The sequence below is a fragment of the Ranitomeya variabilis genome, chromosome 4 (genome assembly GCF_051348905.1).
Source record: "Ranitomeya variabilis isolate aRanVar5 chromosome 4, aRanVar5.hap1, whole genome shotgun sequence".
Classification (NCBI taxonomy): Eukaryota; Metazoa; Chordata; class Amphibia; order Anura; family Dendrobatidae; genus Ranitomeya; species Ranitomeya variabilis.
The window spans coordinates 482,463,744-482,481,058 of record NC_135235.1 but is presented as its reverse complement, the minus strand read 5'-3'; the positions used below and the strand labels follow the sequence as shown (position 1 = coordinate 482,481,058).

Below are 17,315 nucleotides of genomic sequence, written 5' to 3'. Positions count from 1 at the left end.
CTAGGCTGATTTACCATTGAAAAGGCTAGCAGAAGTAGAGGTATAAGATGGCTGTATTGTTCTTCACCCATTTTAGCTACAATTGATGGCTAAGACAATCCTAAAACTCCTAAACAGTTTATTTCCTGTGGTATTAGTTGGATTGGCTCTGACATAAAAATGGACCCCACCAATCTGACGTTTCTGCATTTGGAGCTGATTTTTGGGCAAACCATTGCCATTAGCATATCTTGCCCTATGTGTAAGAGATTGTGATGTATTTATAAGTGGACGTGTACATGTTCGTTATGGTTGTAGCTTGGCCCTCAGAATCACCTCAGATGAGTGCACGGAGCCCCAATCTTACATTGATTGAGTTCTGGAACCTTTAAGGGAACATCTGTATACTTGTCCGCTCATATAGGCCAAAGCGCTGACTTTTTTAGTAATAAGAGACTGAGTTTAGAGTCACATTCCTTTTATCTAAACACGGAAACTGATCGTGTAGCAGAGGGTCATTCTGGCAGTGTTTTGACTGTTACACAAAAGCTTGGGTTTGTCAGTAATCCTTTTTATGAGTGAGAACCGCCATCATGGAAACGTGATATCGGTCAGAAGTACCGCATAAGTACCGCATTCTGGGCGCTTTTCTTATATATGTATATATATATATATATATATATATATATATATATATATTGTGATGCAGTGACCCCTATTACAGCTAGGGGACGCTGCATGTGCTTCTCAGGATATGCATGGAGGCATATCTGTGGTTATAATGGTTGAACTAGCCACCTCCCACCTATGGGAGTGGCTACAAGTATATAATGTGACCATGAGGGTCACATGGGAAGATGGATGGACCTGAGTGGTCTGTGTGCCAGGTCCTGGAGGGCCTCTGTGTTGGGAGGTCCTGGGAGTAGGACTAGATCCCTGAAGAGCACATGGGGGAGGCCTTGGACCTGGGGCCTGTGTGTTGGACGGTCCCAGATGGGGATGGACGTCCAGAATAGCGCACAGAGAGAGGACGCGTGTGCAGAGTCCGTGATGGCACTGCGTTTGGGGAAGCTACAGCCCGTCTGAGGACCTGGACTGTCAGGTGGCCTGGTGAGCAAAGCATGGCCGGGGACAGTGATCCCAGTTCGGCAGCTTCCCTGAGAGAGAGTACTGACAGGAGTCAGCGTATGGAGCAGGAGCTCCTGGAAGGTAACCTAGCATATAGGGAATCGTGCAGTCACCCATGGTAACTGGACGGAGTAAAGTCCAGCATGATTAGAGACTGCAACCGTAATGTCGTATGTCGGTGCCTGTTGTGCTCCATGGACATTAATGAACTGTATGGCGTGCGGTCACCCACGATAACTGGACACAGAGGCTCGGCGTGTTTAGTGACCGCGTTTCAAAGCCGTATACTATGATGTGAAGATTGATGTAAAGACTGTTTGCTTGTTGTTCATATTTCTGTGGCTTATGACTCCATACCCAATACACTCAGTAAGTGCAATCTATCTATATATATATATATATATATATATATATATATATATATATATATATAAACTGCATATATTGTAGTTTTTCATGTAAGAAGATCAGCGATGTTGCCTGCAACTACAGGTAACACTCAAGTGTAACATTTAGAATGTGTGAAAGCACCTTGTCCAGGCCATCCAAGAGCTGGAAGTTAATATCCAGACTAAACGATGCACAGAGTCTGATCTTGGATGGACGAGACTTTGTCCTAGACTGCCAAAATATTGTGCATGGAAAGGTCTGATAAGCAGTTTTCCATCTTACAGAAATGAAGATGGGATTGAAAATCAGAGGGATGGCGCCAGAAAGATTAAAGAGGCAACCAGATATTTTATTGCTTTGCGTCATGCAATTATTGTAAACTTTTTATTGTGAGCCGGAGGGTAACCTAAAGCAGTTCATCGCACTTAACATTTTCATGTATTATCCTCTGCCATGACCTCATGTCTTATTATGTTTGTTTTGCAGGTCAGACTGGGTGGAGATTATTGAGCCACGCTCTCATGAGCGGATGTACGTAAACCTGACGACTGGAGAATGTGGCTGGGAACCCCCGCCGGGTGTAAATGTGCGCCAGTCGGATGAGAACCAGTGGTGGGAACTATATGATCAGCAGAGTGGACGTTTTTACTATTATAATGCAATAAGCCATCAAACTGTGTGGCACAGGCCTCAACAATGCGACATTGTACCTTTGGCCAAATTACAAGCAGTGAAACGAGCGTCACAGCCGAGCCTCAGCTCACGTGCCAGTCAAGAGCGGATCTCTCATCGGGGTAGCACAAGTAGTGAGGGAGCAAACGCTCCGATTGAGGTTCTAATGCAAGATTCGGAGTATGGAAAAGATGGAGGCAAAAGGCGAGCAGACAGCATTGATAGCAGAAAGGATTCTGGGAGGTAAGCAATTATTAATAATAGTGCCAACCTACCTGTCCTAGAATGTAGTCTTTATGCCCTGCCAGGATTTCCTACTCACTAGTTCTCTATGGACACCTTATTATATATACACATACAGCGGATCCATGACATGGACATGTGTGTACAGTGCTAGGCTGCATTAAATTCCGTAAGTGTTGTGAGGCTACAAGTCCTTACATGTCTGAGAGCGTGAAAAGAATGGTTTAGTGTGACACCAGCCGGAGAGCCGTCGTGTGTCAGAAAACACAAATAAAGGCGTTTTTCCAGAAAAAATGGCGATTCGTGTAATAGGATTAATAACCCACTTTACCCTTGTATGTGGTAAACTGCCATCACCTTTGCTGCTGTGAGGTAAGCAATGCTTATGGAATATAAGGGTATGTGCACACGTTGCAGATTTTTCCGCACGGATTCTACAGAATTCCCTGCGGGTTTTCTGAGGATTTTGTGCAGATTTCACCTGTGTTTTTACACCTGCGGATTCCTATAATGGAATAGGTGTAAAACGCTGTGGATTCCGCACAAAGAATTGACATGCTGCGGAAAATAAACTGCTGCGTTTCTGCGCGGACTTTTCCACAGCATGTGCACTGCGGATTTGGTTTTCCATAGGTGTACATGGCACTGTACAACACATGGAAAGCTGCTGTGGATCCGCAGCCAAATCCGCCATGTGTGCTCATACCCTAAGGGTATTGGCTGACACAGGACCACCGGAGCATTGGTGATTTAGCAGGGGAGTTATTTTATTTTGTCATCACAGACCTTTTTTTGCCACTTGAAGTTACACTGAGAAGTGAATGTAACATATTGGGTCTATACTTGTTTTCTCTTAAAGTGGTTGCCTAGCCTTGGAGTACAAATCTGCAGTCACTATGTGACTGCAGACTTGTGAATCCTCACATCGTGCACGCTGCGAGGATTCTCTGGTGTGTGCAGTCAGTATGTGATTTGCATACTTCCAGCCACATTACGACTAGACTGTGTCCAGCCTCGCTCAGTACACTTGCATCTAGTCTGTATGTGACTAAATGGATACAAATCACATTTTTATAGTCACACGCCTACCACTTCCGGCACTGGTTCCGGAGGATGCTCACAGCGTGCAGTAAAGTGACTGCAGATTTGTAGCCTAAGGCTATGTGCACACGTTGTGGATTTTGCTGTGGATCTGCAGCGGATTGGCCTCTGTGGATTCGCAGCAGTTTTCCATGAGTTTACAGTACCATGTAAACCTATGGAAAACAAAATCCGCAGTGCACATGCTGCAGAAAAAATCGTGCGGAAACCTAGTGTTGTTTATTCCACAGCATGTCAATTCTTTGTGCGGATTCCGCAGCGGTTTACACCTGCTCCATAATAGGAATCTGCAGGTGTAAAACCGCAGGTGGAATCCGCAAAACAATCGCGGTAAATCTGTGGTAATTCCGCAGGAAATCTGCAGTGCGGTTTACCTGCGGATTTACTAAAATCAGTCCGGAAAAATCCACAGAATAATTTGCAGCGTGTGCACATACCCTAAGGCTGGACAACCACTTTAATATATGTGGGCAGTACGATATAGGAAACTTTCTTATATAGATGTTAACACATTCACTCCAGCACCAAGTAGTAGTGACAGGCTCAGAAAACAAGACGAGATGTATATAAAATATTCTGCAGTTGACCCTAGATGATCTGTAGATTTAAGAGTAATCATTTTAATGTTATTTTTCATAAATCAAGGGTACACATGGAAATCAGAAACTCTGTAATATATCTTATCTTTTTCCTCCTGGACTGATCATTCATTCTCAAAATTCTCAATTGCTGGGAGATATCAGTTCTCAGTGAATACAGAATTTCCCATTACTGAGATAAGAGATAACAGTTGGTGTTTCTAAAGTTCTATGGAGAACTAGCAGCAGAATGTCTGTCTCTAGCTCCTCCCCAGTCTGTAGAATGTTATAAACACCAACTGTCATCTACTTTCTCAATAATGGAAATAACAGCTTATGAGGCGTATCCGCATTGTATATACAGTCATAATGACAGAGCTAAATATCCATACATGCAGAGGACAATGTGACCTATCATCACTGTTCACAACATCACCACAAAAAAGATGATACTCAAGTCCCAATTTAATCAAAAAGTACAAAATTCCTTTATTATTTAAAAGTTTACAGACACACGTGAACGGGAATGAGACAAATGAACCATAACCTTAAAAAAAAAAATGCTGTGCAAAAAGTAGGGGAGCAAGAATCCCTGGACATGCACCACTAAGTATATAATACTGGTACCTGGCCACTATCAATAAACAATTACCACCATAGCTTGGAAAACCAGTCCTCTAGGGGTTACCCATTACCGCCATGGTCACATCTCAGAATCACCAGAATTAATAATTCATTGTTATTACCTTAGAGTGATGTGGTCGGGATGTCCAGGGAGCGTGCGCCCACCCCAACACACGTTTCGGTGACGGTGAAACCACTGAATGAACATACTCCAAGGCTGGTGATTCCATAATTTTTGCCAGGGGTTGTATTATACAAGTAATTGAAAGGCTGAAGCCTTTTGTAGCCTACATGAATAATGAAAAAATATACTCAATACTGCATACGACTATTTTACCTGTAAATTGTCACATTTTAAAGATATGGGTGATTACTAGTGATGAGCTGTCAAACCGCTGCGAGACATGCAGCCGCTGGGACTCGACCATAGTTTTTGAGCACACCGAAGACAGTCACTACTTACCATATTCATTCACTACTTACTAGTGATGAGCGAGTGTACTCGTTGCTTGGGTTTTCCGCACGCTCGGGTGACCTAGTATTTGTTAGTGTTCGGAGATTGTTTTCATCAAGGCAGCTGAATGATTTACAGCTACAAGCCAGCCTGAGTACATGTGGGGATTCCCTAGCAACCAGGCAATCCCCACATGTACTCAGCCTGGCTAATAGCTGTAAATCATTCAGCTGCCGAGATGAAAACTTAATCTCCGAATACTAACAAATATTCGGAGGTCACCCGAGCGTGCGGAAAACCCGAGCAACGAGTACACAAGCTCATCACTACTACTTACCATATTCATACGCTACATACTATAGCCATACACTGCTTACTATAGCCATACACTACTTCCTACTACTATATTCATACACTACTTACTATAGCCATACACTACTTACTATATTCATACACTGCTTACTATAGCCATACACTACTTACTATATTCATACACTACTTACTTTTACTTTATCCATACACTACTTGCTAAATCCATACACTATTTACTATAGCAATACACTGTTCATGTATTAATGCTCGGACCTGACACCCATAATGTGGTGGTGCACCATCTTGGCCGACTTCAAAATGGCCGCCATGGTCACCACCCATGTTGAAAAGTTTCCCCCCTCCCATATACTAATGTGCCACAAGCAGGAAGTTAATATCACCAACCATTCCCATTTTATTTAGGTGTATCCATAAAATGGCCCGCCCTGTATATCCATGCACTGCTTGCTAAATCCATAAACTACTTACTATAGCTATACACTACTTATTATATTCATACACTAGTTACTATATTTATACACTACTTATTATTACTTTATCCATTCACAATTTACTATATTCATACACTACTTACTATAGCCATACACCAGTTACTATATTCATACACTACTTATTATAGCCACACACTGCTTATTATATCCATACACTACTTACTATATCCACACACACACACACACACGTCTGTGACTCGGTCCTTCAAGACTTGGCAAACAGGCCACAAAAAATAGTTTATTCAGAGCAAATTGGCAAATGGGATGTGCTAATGACACCTTTTCTGGCTAACAGATGTTTGATGCCTTCCCAACTGCGCTGCTGCCTGGATGGGACTGCCAGCGACTACATCAGATCACTGATAAACCAGAAGAGTTTATTTTTGTTTCTTCACACTTTCCCTTCATTGCCTGAAATGAGAATCCACATGTCTGCTTTTACAATGTATTTTCCTGACCCCCTCCCCCCCCCAAGAATAGGAAGGCAGTGTGGTTATTGAGCCGAGTCTGCCTAAAGCAATTAAAGGGATGTTTTGTTTTAACACTTTAGGGGTTATATAACTGTTACTAGTAGAGCAGAAGCAGGAAAATTGGGGGCAGCATTGCCTAATCTTAAAGGGACTCTGTCACCTGAATTTGGAGGGAACAAGCTTTAGCCATAGGGGCGGGGTTTTCGGGTGTTTGATTCACCCTTTCCTTACCCGCTGGCTGCATGCTGGCTGCAATATGGGATTGAAGTTCATTCTCTGTCCTCCATAGTACACGCCTGCGTAAGGCAAGATTGCCTTGTGCAGGCATGTACTACAGAGGACAGAGAATGAACTTCAATCCAATATTGCAGCCAGCGGGTAAGGAAAGGGTGAATCAAACACCCGAAAACCCCGCCCCTATGGCTAAAGCTTGTTCCCTCCAAATTCAGGTGACAGAGTCCCTTTAAGCTATGTTCACATGTCCAGTAATCATCAGTTAGAGCGGATCCAGCAGCAATTCCTTCACAAAGCAAAATGTCGTCATCCGGAAAAAAAACTGATTAACATGATCCATGTTTGGAAGTCTGTGGAAAACAGATTAGTTAATTAGCCATCCATTTTTTTTAATCAGTTTTTTTGCTGAGTGGATCAGTTTCAAATATATGATTACTTGAAAGCTCACATGTCCAGTAGTATTATGTTAAATATTTATTTTTCCTCCTCCAGTAAACAAAAAATGGATCCTTTTCAAATGGGAGAAAAACTGATGGCTAATTAACAGATCCACTTTCCATAGACTTCAATGTTAAAAAAAAAAAAATTATCCAGTTGAAATCAGTTCAGTCTGACAGTTATTTCAAAGCTAATTTTATCTTCACAACTTTTTTGGCTTTGGATTGTTGCTGGATCCGTTCTAAAGAATGAATCCTGGACATGTGAACTTAGCCTTAGGCCGGGGTCACACTTGCGAGTGCAATGCGAGAAACTCGCACTTCAATACCCGGCACTGCCTCTGGCACTCGGGAGCGGAGCGTTCAGCTACATAGAAATACATGCAGCCGCACACTCTGGTCCCGAGTGCCGGCGGCAGTGCCGGGTATTGATGTGAGAGACTCGCGTGAGTTTCTCGCATTGCCCTCGCAAGTGTGACCCCGGCCTTAGTTGCAGACACAATTTTTTTTTTGTCCATCTGAAAATATTAACTGTATTCGTTCTACATTGAAGTCTATAAAAAACGGTTCCGTTTAGCCACCCGTTTTAATTTGAAAAGGATGTGTTTATTACTTACTGGATCAGTTTCAAATGGAAGGAAACAGATGGCTATTTAACAAATCCATTTTCCATAGACTTCAATGTTAAAAAAAATTGGATCCAGTTGAAATCAGTTTTCTTTAGCTGGACAAAAAGAAGTTGTCTGCGCAAATTTTTTTTCTCAACAGATTGGTGCTGGATGTGTTCTAACAGGTGACTACCACTGGACATGTGAACAGAGCCTTAACCAACAGAATCAATTACTATGAAGCCTTATGACATAGCCGTATGCACAAGTCCGTGGGGTGCTGCACTATGGAGCAGTAGGCATGGCATTTGGTGGGATATGCTACCACCCGACAGCACAGTATCACGGAGGTGTTATTACTGCCCTACACTACGTCTGTATAACTTTCTATGAGGGCCTTATCATGGCTCATTACAATTCTGAACATGTATTATTTTTTATTATTATTTATATAGCACCATTAGTTCCATGGTGCTGTACATGAGAAAAGGGGTTACATACAGAGTTATAGATATCATTTACAGTAAACAAATTTACAATGACAGACTGGTACAGAGGGGAGAGGACCCTGTCCTTGCGGACTTACATTCTACGGGATGATGGGGAAGAGACAGAAGGTCGGGGGTGCGGCAGCTCTGGTGGTGGTGAGGCGGCAGCTCTGGTGGTGGCTCGGGTGGTGGTGAGGCGGCAGCTCGGGTGGTGGTGAGGCGGCAGCTCGGGTGGTGGTGAGGCGGCAGCTTGGGTGGTGGTGACTCGGCAGCTCTGGCTGTGTATGAACATAATACAACTTCCTACTTGAGTTCGCAACTTGCCACTGACTTTTATATAAAGCAAGAAGTTGTATGACTTGAAATTGCAAGGCATTACATAGTAACGGTTAGGTGTCTCCTTAAAGGGAACCTGTCACCCCCAAAATCGATGGTGAGGTAAGCTCACCGTCATCAGGGGCTTATCTACAGCATTCTGTAATGCTGTAGATAAGCTGCCGATGTTACCTGAAAGAGGAGAAAAAGACATTAGATTATACTCACCCAGGGGCGGTCCCGCTCCGATGGGCGTCTCAGGTCCGGTACAGCGCCTCCCATCTTCATTCCATGACGTCCTCTTCTGGTCTTCATGCCGCGGCTCTGGCGCAGGCGTACTTTGTCTGCCATGTTGAGGGCAGAGCAAAGTACTGCAGTGTGCAGGCGCTGGAAAGGTCAGAGAGGCCCCGCACCTGCGCACTACAGTACTTTGCTCTGCCCTCAACAGGGCAGACAAAGTATGCCTGCGCCAGAGTCGCTGCGTGAAGACCAGAAGAGGACGTCATGGAATGAAGATAGGAGGCGCCGGAGCGGACCTGAGACACGGAGCGGACCTGAGACACGGAGCGGACCTGAGACACGGAGCGGACCTGAGACACACATCGGACCCGGACCGCAGCGGGACCGCCCTGGGTGAGTATATTATCACCATCGATTTTGGGGGTGACAGGTTCCCTTTAATGGAAAAAAAAATTACGTCACAGAAGTTGCTGTTTAGATGTCCGGTTAGCTAAAAAAAAATGTGGAGAACATTGCTTATGTTTTATAATAATTTAGAATATTTGCTTATATAGTGGCATTCATTTCCACAACGTATAGCAGATAAGATTATCAGTGCCCTCATTGGGGCTCAGAATCTAAATTTCCTATCAGTATGTTTATTGAGGAAAACTGGAGTACCCAGAGGAAACCCAGATGTCCTTTGAACCCAGGACCCTAGTACTGCAAGGTGCTAACCACTGAGCCACCGTGCTGTCCTGACAGTAAAGTTCCTGCCATGCCATCTCTGCCTCCCTTCTGGTCTATTATTGCAGGACTGCAGCGCAGTAGTGATGTCACATAACAAGTGGCCCTACTATCAATACCTGGGCTCGGCGGTCTCATGCCCTCCACCTCATCATCACTGCTTAGTCCATTGATCGGTTGCAGCAGTCATATGTATGTATATAGAAAAACAATATGGCCGGCACACTTGGTAAGTGAAATCAGATGCAGTAGTAGGGATTAGATGAACCCACAATAATCAAAATAGTAGACCACTCTGGCATTTTGATGAATATATATTTATTTGAAGAACATCATATGTATTAATATGAGGCAGCTGCACACTATACCTTGAAAAAAGGTCCGAGGTTGAAATGTTGGCTGTGTGTAAAAAAATCGATTTCTCTTCACATGTAGACGTGACCATCATGGATCAAAGCTTCTGACTGCTGTGAAATTGAAATCTCAAAAGTTTTATGAAAGGGAAGTTCCTGGTTCCATAAACGGGGAAAATAATGAGATCTTTTTACACTTTAACTGTTTTTGTGGACCAGAAGACTAGAAAAAAATTTCTAAAATTTTTTTTCTCCATTGAAAGACTTTCTACGGAGACCTTCCCACAGACCCAGATTTTCTTCACAGAGATGATAGTTCCTCGCTATTATTTGATCTGTCCTTTTTGTATCCTTTTTGGCTCATAGAAAACGACTGGTGTATTCCTGACATTGCTTCCTACAAGGACAACTCACAGCACATTTTGGCAGTACATCTGTTACTGTGAAATGCATCACTTGGCAAGAGACGAAGACCAAGCAATATTTAAGTTAATATTGGTGTGCTGAAGGTGTAGGGTTTGGTCTCTGGTGTATAGAGACATTGTAAGGGAACGACGCATGGAAGCATGGTCCATGCTCCTGTGCAGGCTTGTAGCTGAAGGGCCTTCGTTTCACACTTGCAGATGCAGATTCGTGGTCTGTGTCTTATGCAGACAGAATATACCCAGCTATCTGGCTGGCGGGGACACAAAACATGGGCTGAATAGAGCAGCTGTTGCTGGATTCCGTGCAGCCAGCAGATCTAAGTGTACAGATCTCACTCCCTTCCTACAATGGATTCTTTCATGAGCAGCTTGTAAAGTCCATCCAAAGGGAGGACAGACAGCTGCAGCATTGTCTACTCTGAAGCGGCTGAGGAAACTTCTCAAGATATTTTTCAGATATCGTTGCCCATAAGAAGGTTATAAAATTTGTATATTACCAAAGAAAAATCTAAAACTGTATTTTCATTCAAACTATTTTGAGGGAAAACACTAATAGAACATACTATTACTATAATATTTATTTATCATGCTTCCTTATATAGCGGCAACATATTCCACAGTGCTTTACATACATTGTCATTGATGTCTCCATTGGGGCTCACAATCTACATTCCATATCCGTATGTCTTTGGAGTGTGGGAGGAAGCCCGTGCAAATATGGGGAAAACATTCCTTTATTTACATTTCTCAGTGTTCCTGCATCTTGTTGGGTCAGACCAAAAGTCTCCATTTTTCTTTTTAAGCTTGGAAACCACATTGAAAGCGTTGCTCCATATGGACTTTTAAGGCAGAACGAATTGATATGCCAAAACAGTGCAGCCAACGCGGATCCACCTCCTGCTCTCTCACCTAAGTCTCCGATACATAGGAACGCTCCACTCAGCCGAGCACTAATGTGTTCTCTATTAGAGAGCTCTCCTCTAGTAGTGGCCTATCTTCTTAGGATCAAAAGGATCGGCCAACGAAAATCAGATGTGCTTCACCCTTCTCTCTCCTCCACTACATCATCTGTCGGGAGGACCCCGTACTCATGAGATTGTCTTGCTTATGTTGGGATGTAAGGCCAATTTTAGTCTAACATGTATGGGGGCCTTAAAAGGAACCTGTCATCTAAAAAAAATGCTATTAACTCGTAGATATGAGGTTAATCTGCGGGTTAATAGCGTTCTGACATCGTGCAGCCTCACTGCTAGCCTGCAAGGAAATTGACGTTATTCTTCCTGGCAGCCTCTGGCTTTCAGTCAGCACTCTGAGCATAGCAAATGGCAGTTGTAACTGTGGCCCCGACAATGACTTACAGGCCACTCGTCATTCTTTTTCAGACCAGGCTGATGGGACAGGTCTGGAGACATGACCCTCCACCAGGGGCCATTGTATGGAAAGAAGTGCTGGTCACTGTGTGAGGAAAGCTGCACTAACAAGAGAAAATGGCTGACCTCTAACCCAGTATCTGTCAGTAAGCTCATTATCACAGTCTAACGAGAGAGTTTGTAACTCCATTTTATCTATCTTTTACGGAGTTCCTCCCAGCTGATTTATGGTCATTTTGTGCCAGAAAATAAAGAGAGCCTGTAAAATCAAAATAGTGCAAAATTTTTAATGAATCCCGGTTGCAAAAATAATTTTAGACCAAAATACATGCATTTAAGTAAAAAAAAAAAAAAACTTGTCCCCAATGGTGGCTCACCCATTTATGTGTTACAGAATATATTCATTCGTTAGTGTCCAAGGTCAGAGACACTTCACCATTGAGCCGTCTGTCAGTCAGTATCGGATGTGGTTACAGCTGCCACTCACTGAGGAGGGACTGAAGCTGCCCCTCTGACTGAAAGTCGGAGGCTACCAGAAAGAATAAAGTTGATTTTCTCATGGCAGTGGGGCTCTCGGTGTGGGTGCCAGGCATCTTGAGAATGCTATTTACCTGCAGATTAATCGCATATCTGCAGGTTAATAGCGTTTTTCTACATGGTAGGTTTCCGTTAAGTTATTACCATGGTTTACCCACTCCTTTCTAATTTTTCTGTGTGCTATACTTATTTTGAGGAAATAAATTAAAGGAATTGGTTAGTGAAAGTTTGAGAACCAGAAATTTAGGAACAGAAATTGCAACACTGATACATAAAGCAGTTTTTTGGACATTTTACTAATTTCGGACTTTTTTGTGGCAGATTTTCGATTCCTTTATGTTCTGTATATATCGTTTTTCTTCTTTTAAAAGAGCCTGACAGCAGATTTATGCAGCATGAATCAGACAGTGGCTGTGCTATTGTAGTTGTGCATGTTTTATTCCGAGGCATTGCTGCATTTCAGAGAAAAAACGATCAGGGATGATGCGTCTCCGATGGCTAGTCAGTGATAGGTCTCCTCCAGCTTCTCTCCACCCTGGATTAACATGTTCCTCTCTATTCCTTTCTAGAGCAAAATGTTGCGGTCTAAGGGTGTGGGGTAGGGGGAGCAGGTAGACTGACAACAGGCTCAATCTTAGAGTCGGCTGTCAGTCAGCGCCAGGGGCGCGGATACAGCCGCCGCTCACTGTACACAGAGCGGTGACTGAACTTGCGCTGGCACCACCTCAGTGACTGAAATGCGAATGCTACTGGGAGGAGTAAAGTTAATTTCCTCCTGGCAGCGGGGCTCTAAGTGCTGGAGCCGGGCAGGTTCAGAACACAATTAACCTGCAGATTAACCCCATATCTGTTGTTTTTTTCACATGACAGGTTCCTTAAGCCAGTCTGCTGTATTTGGTGCACATTGACCTTTCTGTCCGGCATAAACCCGACCTTTGTTATATGTTGGCATACTCCTGTGCGCCATCCAGTTTTTAAGGACAGGTGCTGGACAGGAGCCATAAGCACAGAAATAGCTTCTGGTCTGAGTCCTAACAGAGGCGTGCAGCAGGTGCGCTGAGTAATTTAGTATGAAGAGAAATATGAATCAGAAGTGACAGCTGTTATTTGTTGGTGGAGATGCCATCTTGGACTTGTCTGCGATGCACAATATATGTTTGTGGGATAGGAGACCATATGTGCATGTTGTAATGCATGCGGTGGCAATGGAATGACCGTTCTTGTGACAAATAGCTGTTTTCGTTTTTCTCTTGTAGCATTTAAAACCTTTCCAATCTTTTTTTTCTTATTGTTTGACTCACATTTATTATCTTATATTAACACTTACGGCAAGTAAAGTAATTCATTGGTACTTCTAACATACCAGCCCCAAACCAAGGGCTTTTTAGGGCAAATCTAAATGTTTTGTTATAAAATTAAAAGGAACTTATCTGCAGGATTTACCCCTATAAACCTAAAAACCGCTTCTACCACGATTTGTCACTTCAAAAGTTTTTCTCTAAAGTTAAAACCATTAGTTATTAATTCTGTAGTTTAAAAAGTGTCCTCCGGACAGATACAGATTAGTGAAGGGGGCATTTTCACTGGCAGACGTTAACAGCGATCAAGGCTGTTTAAAAGCTTGTATAGATAAGCTGACCGCTTTTTCATGTGCACATAATCATATTTAGTACAATCGTTGTGCTGCCGAGAACAATGATTCATAAGTAGGTTAAAAAATCTTCTCTTGATTATCAAGAATTTTTCACATTCATTGGGTGATTTGCAGCCTGTTTAGATGGGCAAAAGGGAAATAAGATAATTTCTTAATTTCAGCCAGTGTAAATAAACCTGTAATGTCCTAGTCCAGGTTAGATACCGTAATAAAAATAGGCGTTGTGTTTATTGCTGTTTAGGTTGAGAAACTAATATTGAGCTGCACATGCAATTAGCTTCATTTGCATAAAGCGCAGGGGTCTATGCACAGTCTGACCAACTGCAATGATGTCGCATCTGACAGCTGTATTGGTCCCAAGAGATGAGAAGCCATTCTAGGATGAAGTTCAAGTGACCATTGGAGGTAATTACAGTGGTTCCTTTTCCTATCCACATGCCTTATTGCCTACTTACTGTTGCAGATGTCTCTGCTTTCAGGCAGCAGCAATTTTCCGGCAGTTTTTGTTGGTGTGACTGTTCCTCTAACATTCCATGTCACTTATGCCGATCTCACCAGTCATTGCAGTCTGGAAGGGAAGATTGCAGGGCCATAGGGTCACAATAGTCCAATGTATAGATGACGACATAAGAAAAGAAGATAGTGTGAATGACCATTGATCTTTCAGTCTATATGTGTTTAAGAGTGCAGCTATAGCTTTGCTTTAGGGAATATTATTGGTGAATAGACAATCAAATATCATGACGCAAAAAGAGTATCTCGAGTATGTCAAGGAGATAAGTCTAAATAGTTTGCAAGAAAATTGTTTTTAATGTACAGGAAAGATATATATCTTGGTACCGCGTTAGCCAGTAGATAGAAAAATATTTAGAATTGAGAGTCCTCAGTGGTTGATACCTTTTAATGGCTAACTGAAAAGATTGTAACAAATTGCAAGCTTTCGAGACTACTCCAGTCTCTTCATCAGGCAAAGACTAAAGTCTATATTTAGTCTATGCCTGATGAAGAGACCCGAGTAGTTTCGAAAGCTTGCAATTTGTTACTATCTTTTCAGTTAGCCATTAAAAGGTATCAACCACTGAGGACTCTAAATTCTAAATGTTTTTAATGTAAGAAGCCAAAATTATTATTTTGAAAACAAAGAGGAAGTTTTGCCTCATGTGGCTGTATTTGCCCAAAAACGAGAACAGGACCTTTCCCCTGGTTCTGCTTCTAGATAAGCCTCCAGCTTGTCAGATGACCATCTTAGTGTCATATGATGGAACTTGAGGTTTGTGTGTTCTCTGGTGACACAGACAGCTGTAAATGTGGGGGATGATATTTGTATTTCGATTTCTTGATTTTTCACATCTGATTGTGGCAGTAACTGAGAAATAGGTTTTCAGGAGCAACTTCCACAAATTAAAAATAAATCAAGTAACAACGTTTCCTTTTTTGTGGATTCTGTTGCAAAGCGAACACAAATTGCAGTAAAGCTATCTGCCTAAGGGCCCATGTCAGACAGCCGTGATACGTCAGCTCTTTAACATCCTGAACTCCCATGGTTCTACTTAACGGAACATATGCGGAACCATGTAGTGAGAAATATTCAGTTTAATAGAGTGTTGTGGATGATCCTAAACTGTCATCCAGGAGATAAAATGCAGCCTAATAAAAAAGAGCTGCTAAAAAAATCATCATTGTTTTAATTTTTTTGTATATAAAACAATAGTAAACATGAAAATAAAAAACTTAGAATTTATGATGGTGTGTTATGTGTATATATTATATGTATTAGGTGAAGCTAGATTTCCAGATTCCTAACATAGGAGATGACAATTGGTGCTTATAAGAGTCTATGGAAAGGGAAGGGAAGATGAGGAGGAGCTAAAGGCATTCTTCTATACATTTTCCAGAAATGACAGGTATACTTTAAAACACAAAGCTAAATTAGTTGGAACACCTGTTGATATAAGTGCAGCTTGTAGGTGCACATTCACACTGTGGCCATATACCAGACATAACCTAGCATAAAAGTAAAATGAGCAAATACCCTGCAGTAAGTAAATAGGGTATTCAGTTGACAATATTTTTATCAAAAGAGCGTAAAAAGCCATCCCACCTCGACAAGATGTACCGTAACTTTAGAAAGGGCTGGAGCCATACTTGTAGGCAGACGCCCACATAGTTACATAGGTATTAAGGTTGTAGGAAGACTTTAAGACCATCTAGTTCAACCCATAGCCTAACATGCCCTAACATGTTGATCCAGAGGAAGGCAAAAAAAAACCCATGTGGCAAAGAGTAAGCTCCACATTGGGGAAAAAAAATCCGTCCCGACCCCACATACGGCAATCAGACTAGTTCCCTGGATCAACGCCCTATCAAGGAATCTAGTGTATATACCCTGTAACATTATACTTTTCAAGAAAGGCATCCAGTCCCCTCTTAAATATAAGTAATGAATCACTCATTACAACATCATACGGCAGAGAGTTCCATAGTCTCACTGCTCTTACAGTAAAGAATCCGCGTCTGTTATTACGCTTAAACCTTCTTTCCTCCAGACGTAGAGGATGCCCCTTGTCCCTGTCTCAGGTCTATGATTAAAAAGATCATCAGAAAGGTCTCTGTACTGTCCCCTCATATATTTATACATTAAAATAAGATCACCCCTTAGTCTTCGTTTTTCCAAACTAAACAGCCCCAAGTGTAATAACCTATCTTGGTATTGCAGACCCCCCAGTCCTCTAGTAACCTTGGTCGCTCTTCTCTGCACCCGCTCTAGTTCAGCTATGTCTTTCTTATACACCGGAGACCAGAACTGTGCACAGTATTCTAAGTGTGGTCGCACTAGTGACTTGTATAGAGGTAAAATTATGTTCTCCTCATGAGCATCTATGCCTCTTTTAATGCATCCCATTATTTTATTTGCCTTTGTAGCAGCTGCCTGACACTGGCCACTGAATATGAGTTTGTCATCCACCCATACACCCAGGTCTTTTTCATTGACGGTTTTGCCCAGAGTTTTACAATTAAGCACATAGTTATACATCTTTTACATGACTGTGATTGGGCCAGGAGAGGGAAATAAAGTTTGAATGGGGGCTATAGGATTGGATCATGAAAGAGTGGGAGGGGACAGTAGAGGGGAGGTATAAAAAGAAAAGTACTGGAAAAGGGGTTTTATTTTGGTGGGGATATCAGTAACAAGAGTCCCACCCACCTTCTTGTTCAGGAAATTGAGGGATTTATTATCGAAAGGTATATATGTTGTTATATTGTATATTGTTATAATGGACTTATGTTAAGTCAAAAATGTTTTGAGTGTCGCAGTGGAGGTGGGTCGGGGGGGGGTCCTTGGGGTTGGTGGAATTATTATGGGGGGAATTTACAGAGATGGTTCCCCTCAGAATGGTATTACTGTTCGGCTGATCTTGCTGTTAGTGGGGATCTTGACGGGGGTGTTCCCTGGGAGCCAGTGAT

The 17,315-nt window shown here is 42.4% G+C and overlaps 1 protein-coding gene across 2 annotated transcripts in view; it reads left to right on the top strand.

The window, feature by feature from the left end:
* Positions 1–17,315, top strand: part of LOC143765335 (rho GTPase-activating protein 39-like) — a 99,432-nt gene that overhangs the window by 25,109 nt on the left and 57,008 nt on the right. For both annotated transcript variants that reach the window (XM_077251892.1, XM_077251893.1), the window contains exon 2: positions 1,984–2,412. In XM_077251892.1, coding sequence (XP_077108007.1) covers positions 1,984–2,412 — 429 coding nt within the window. The remainder of the gene's footprint in view (positions 1–1,983; positions 2,413–17,315) is intronic.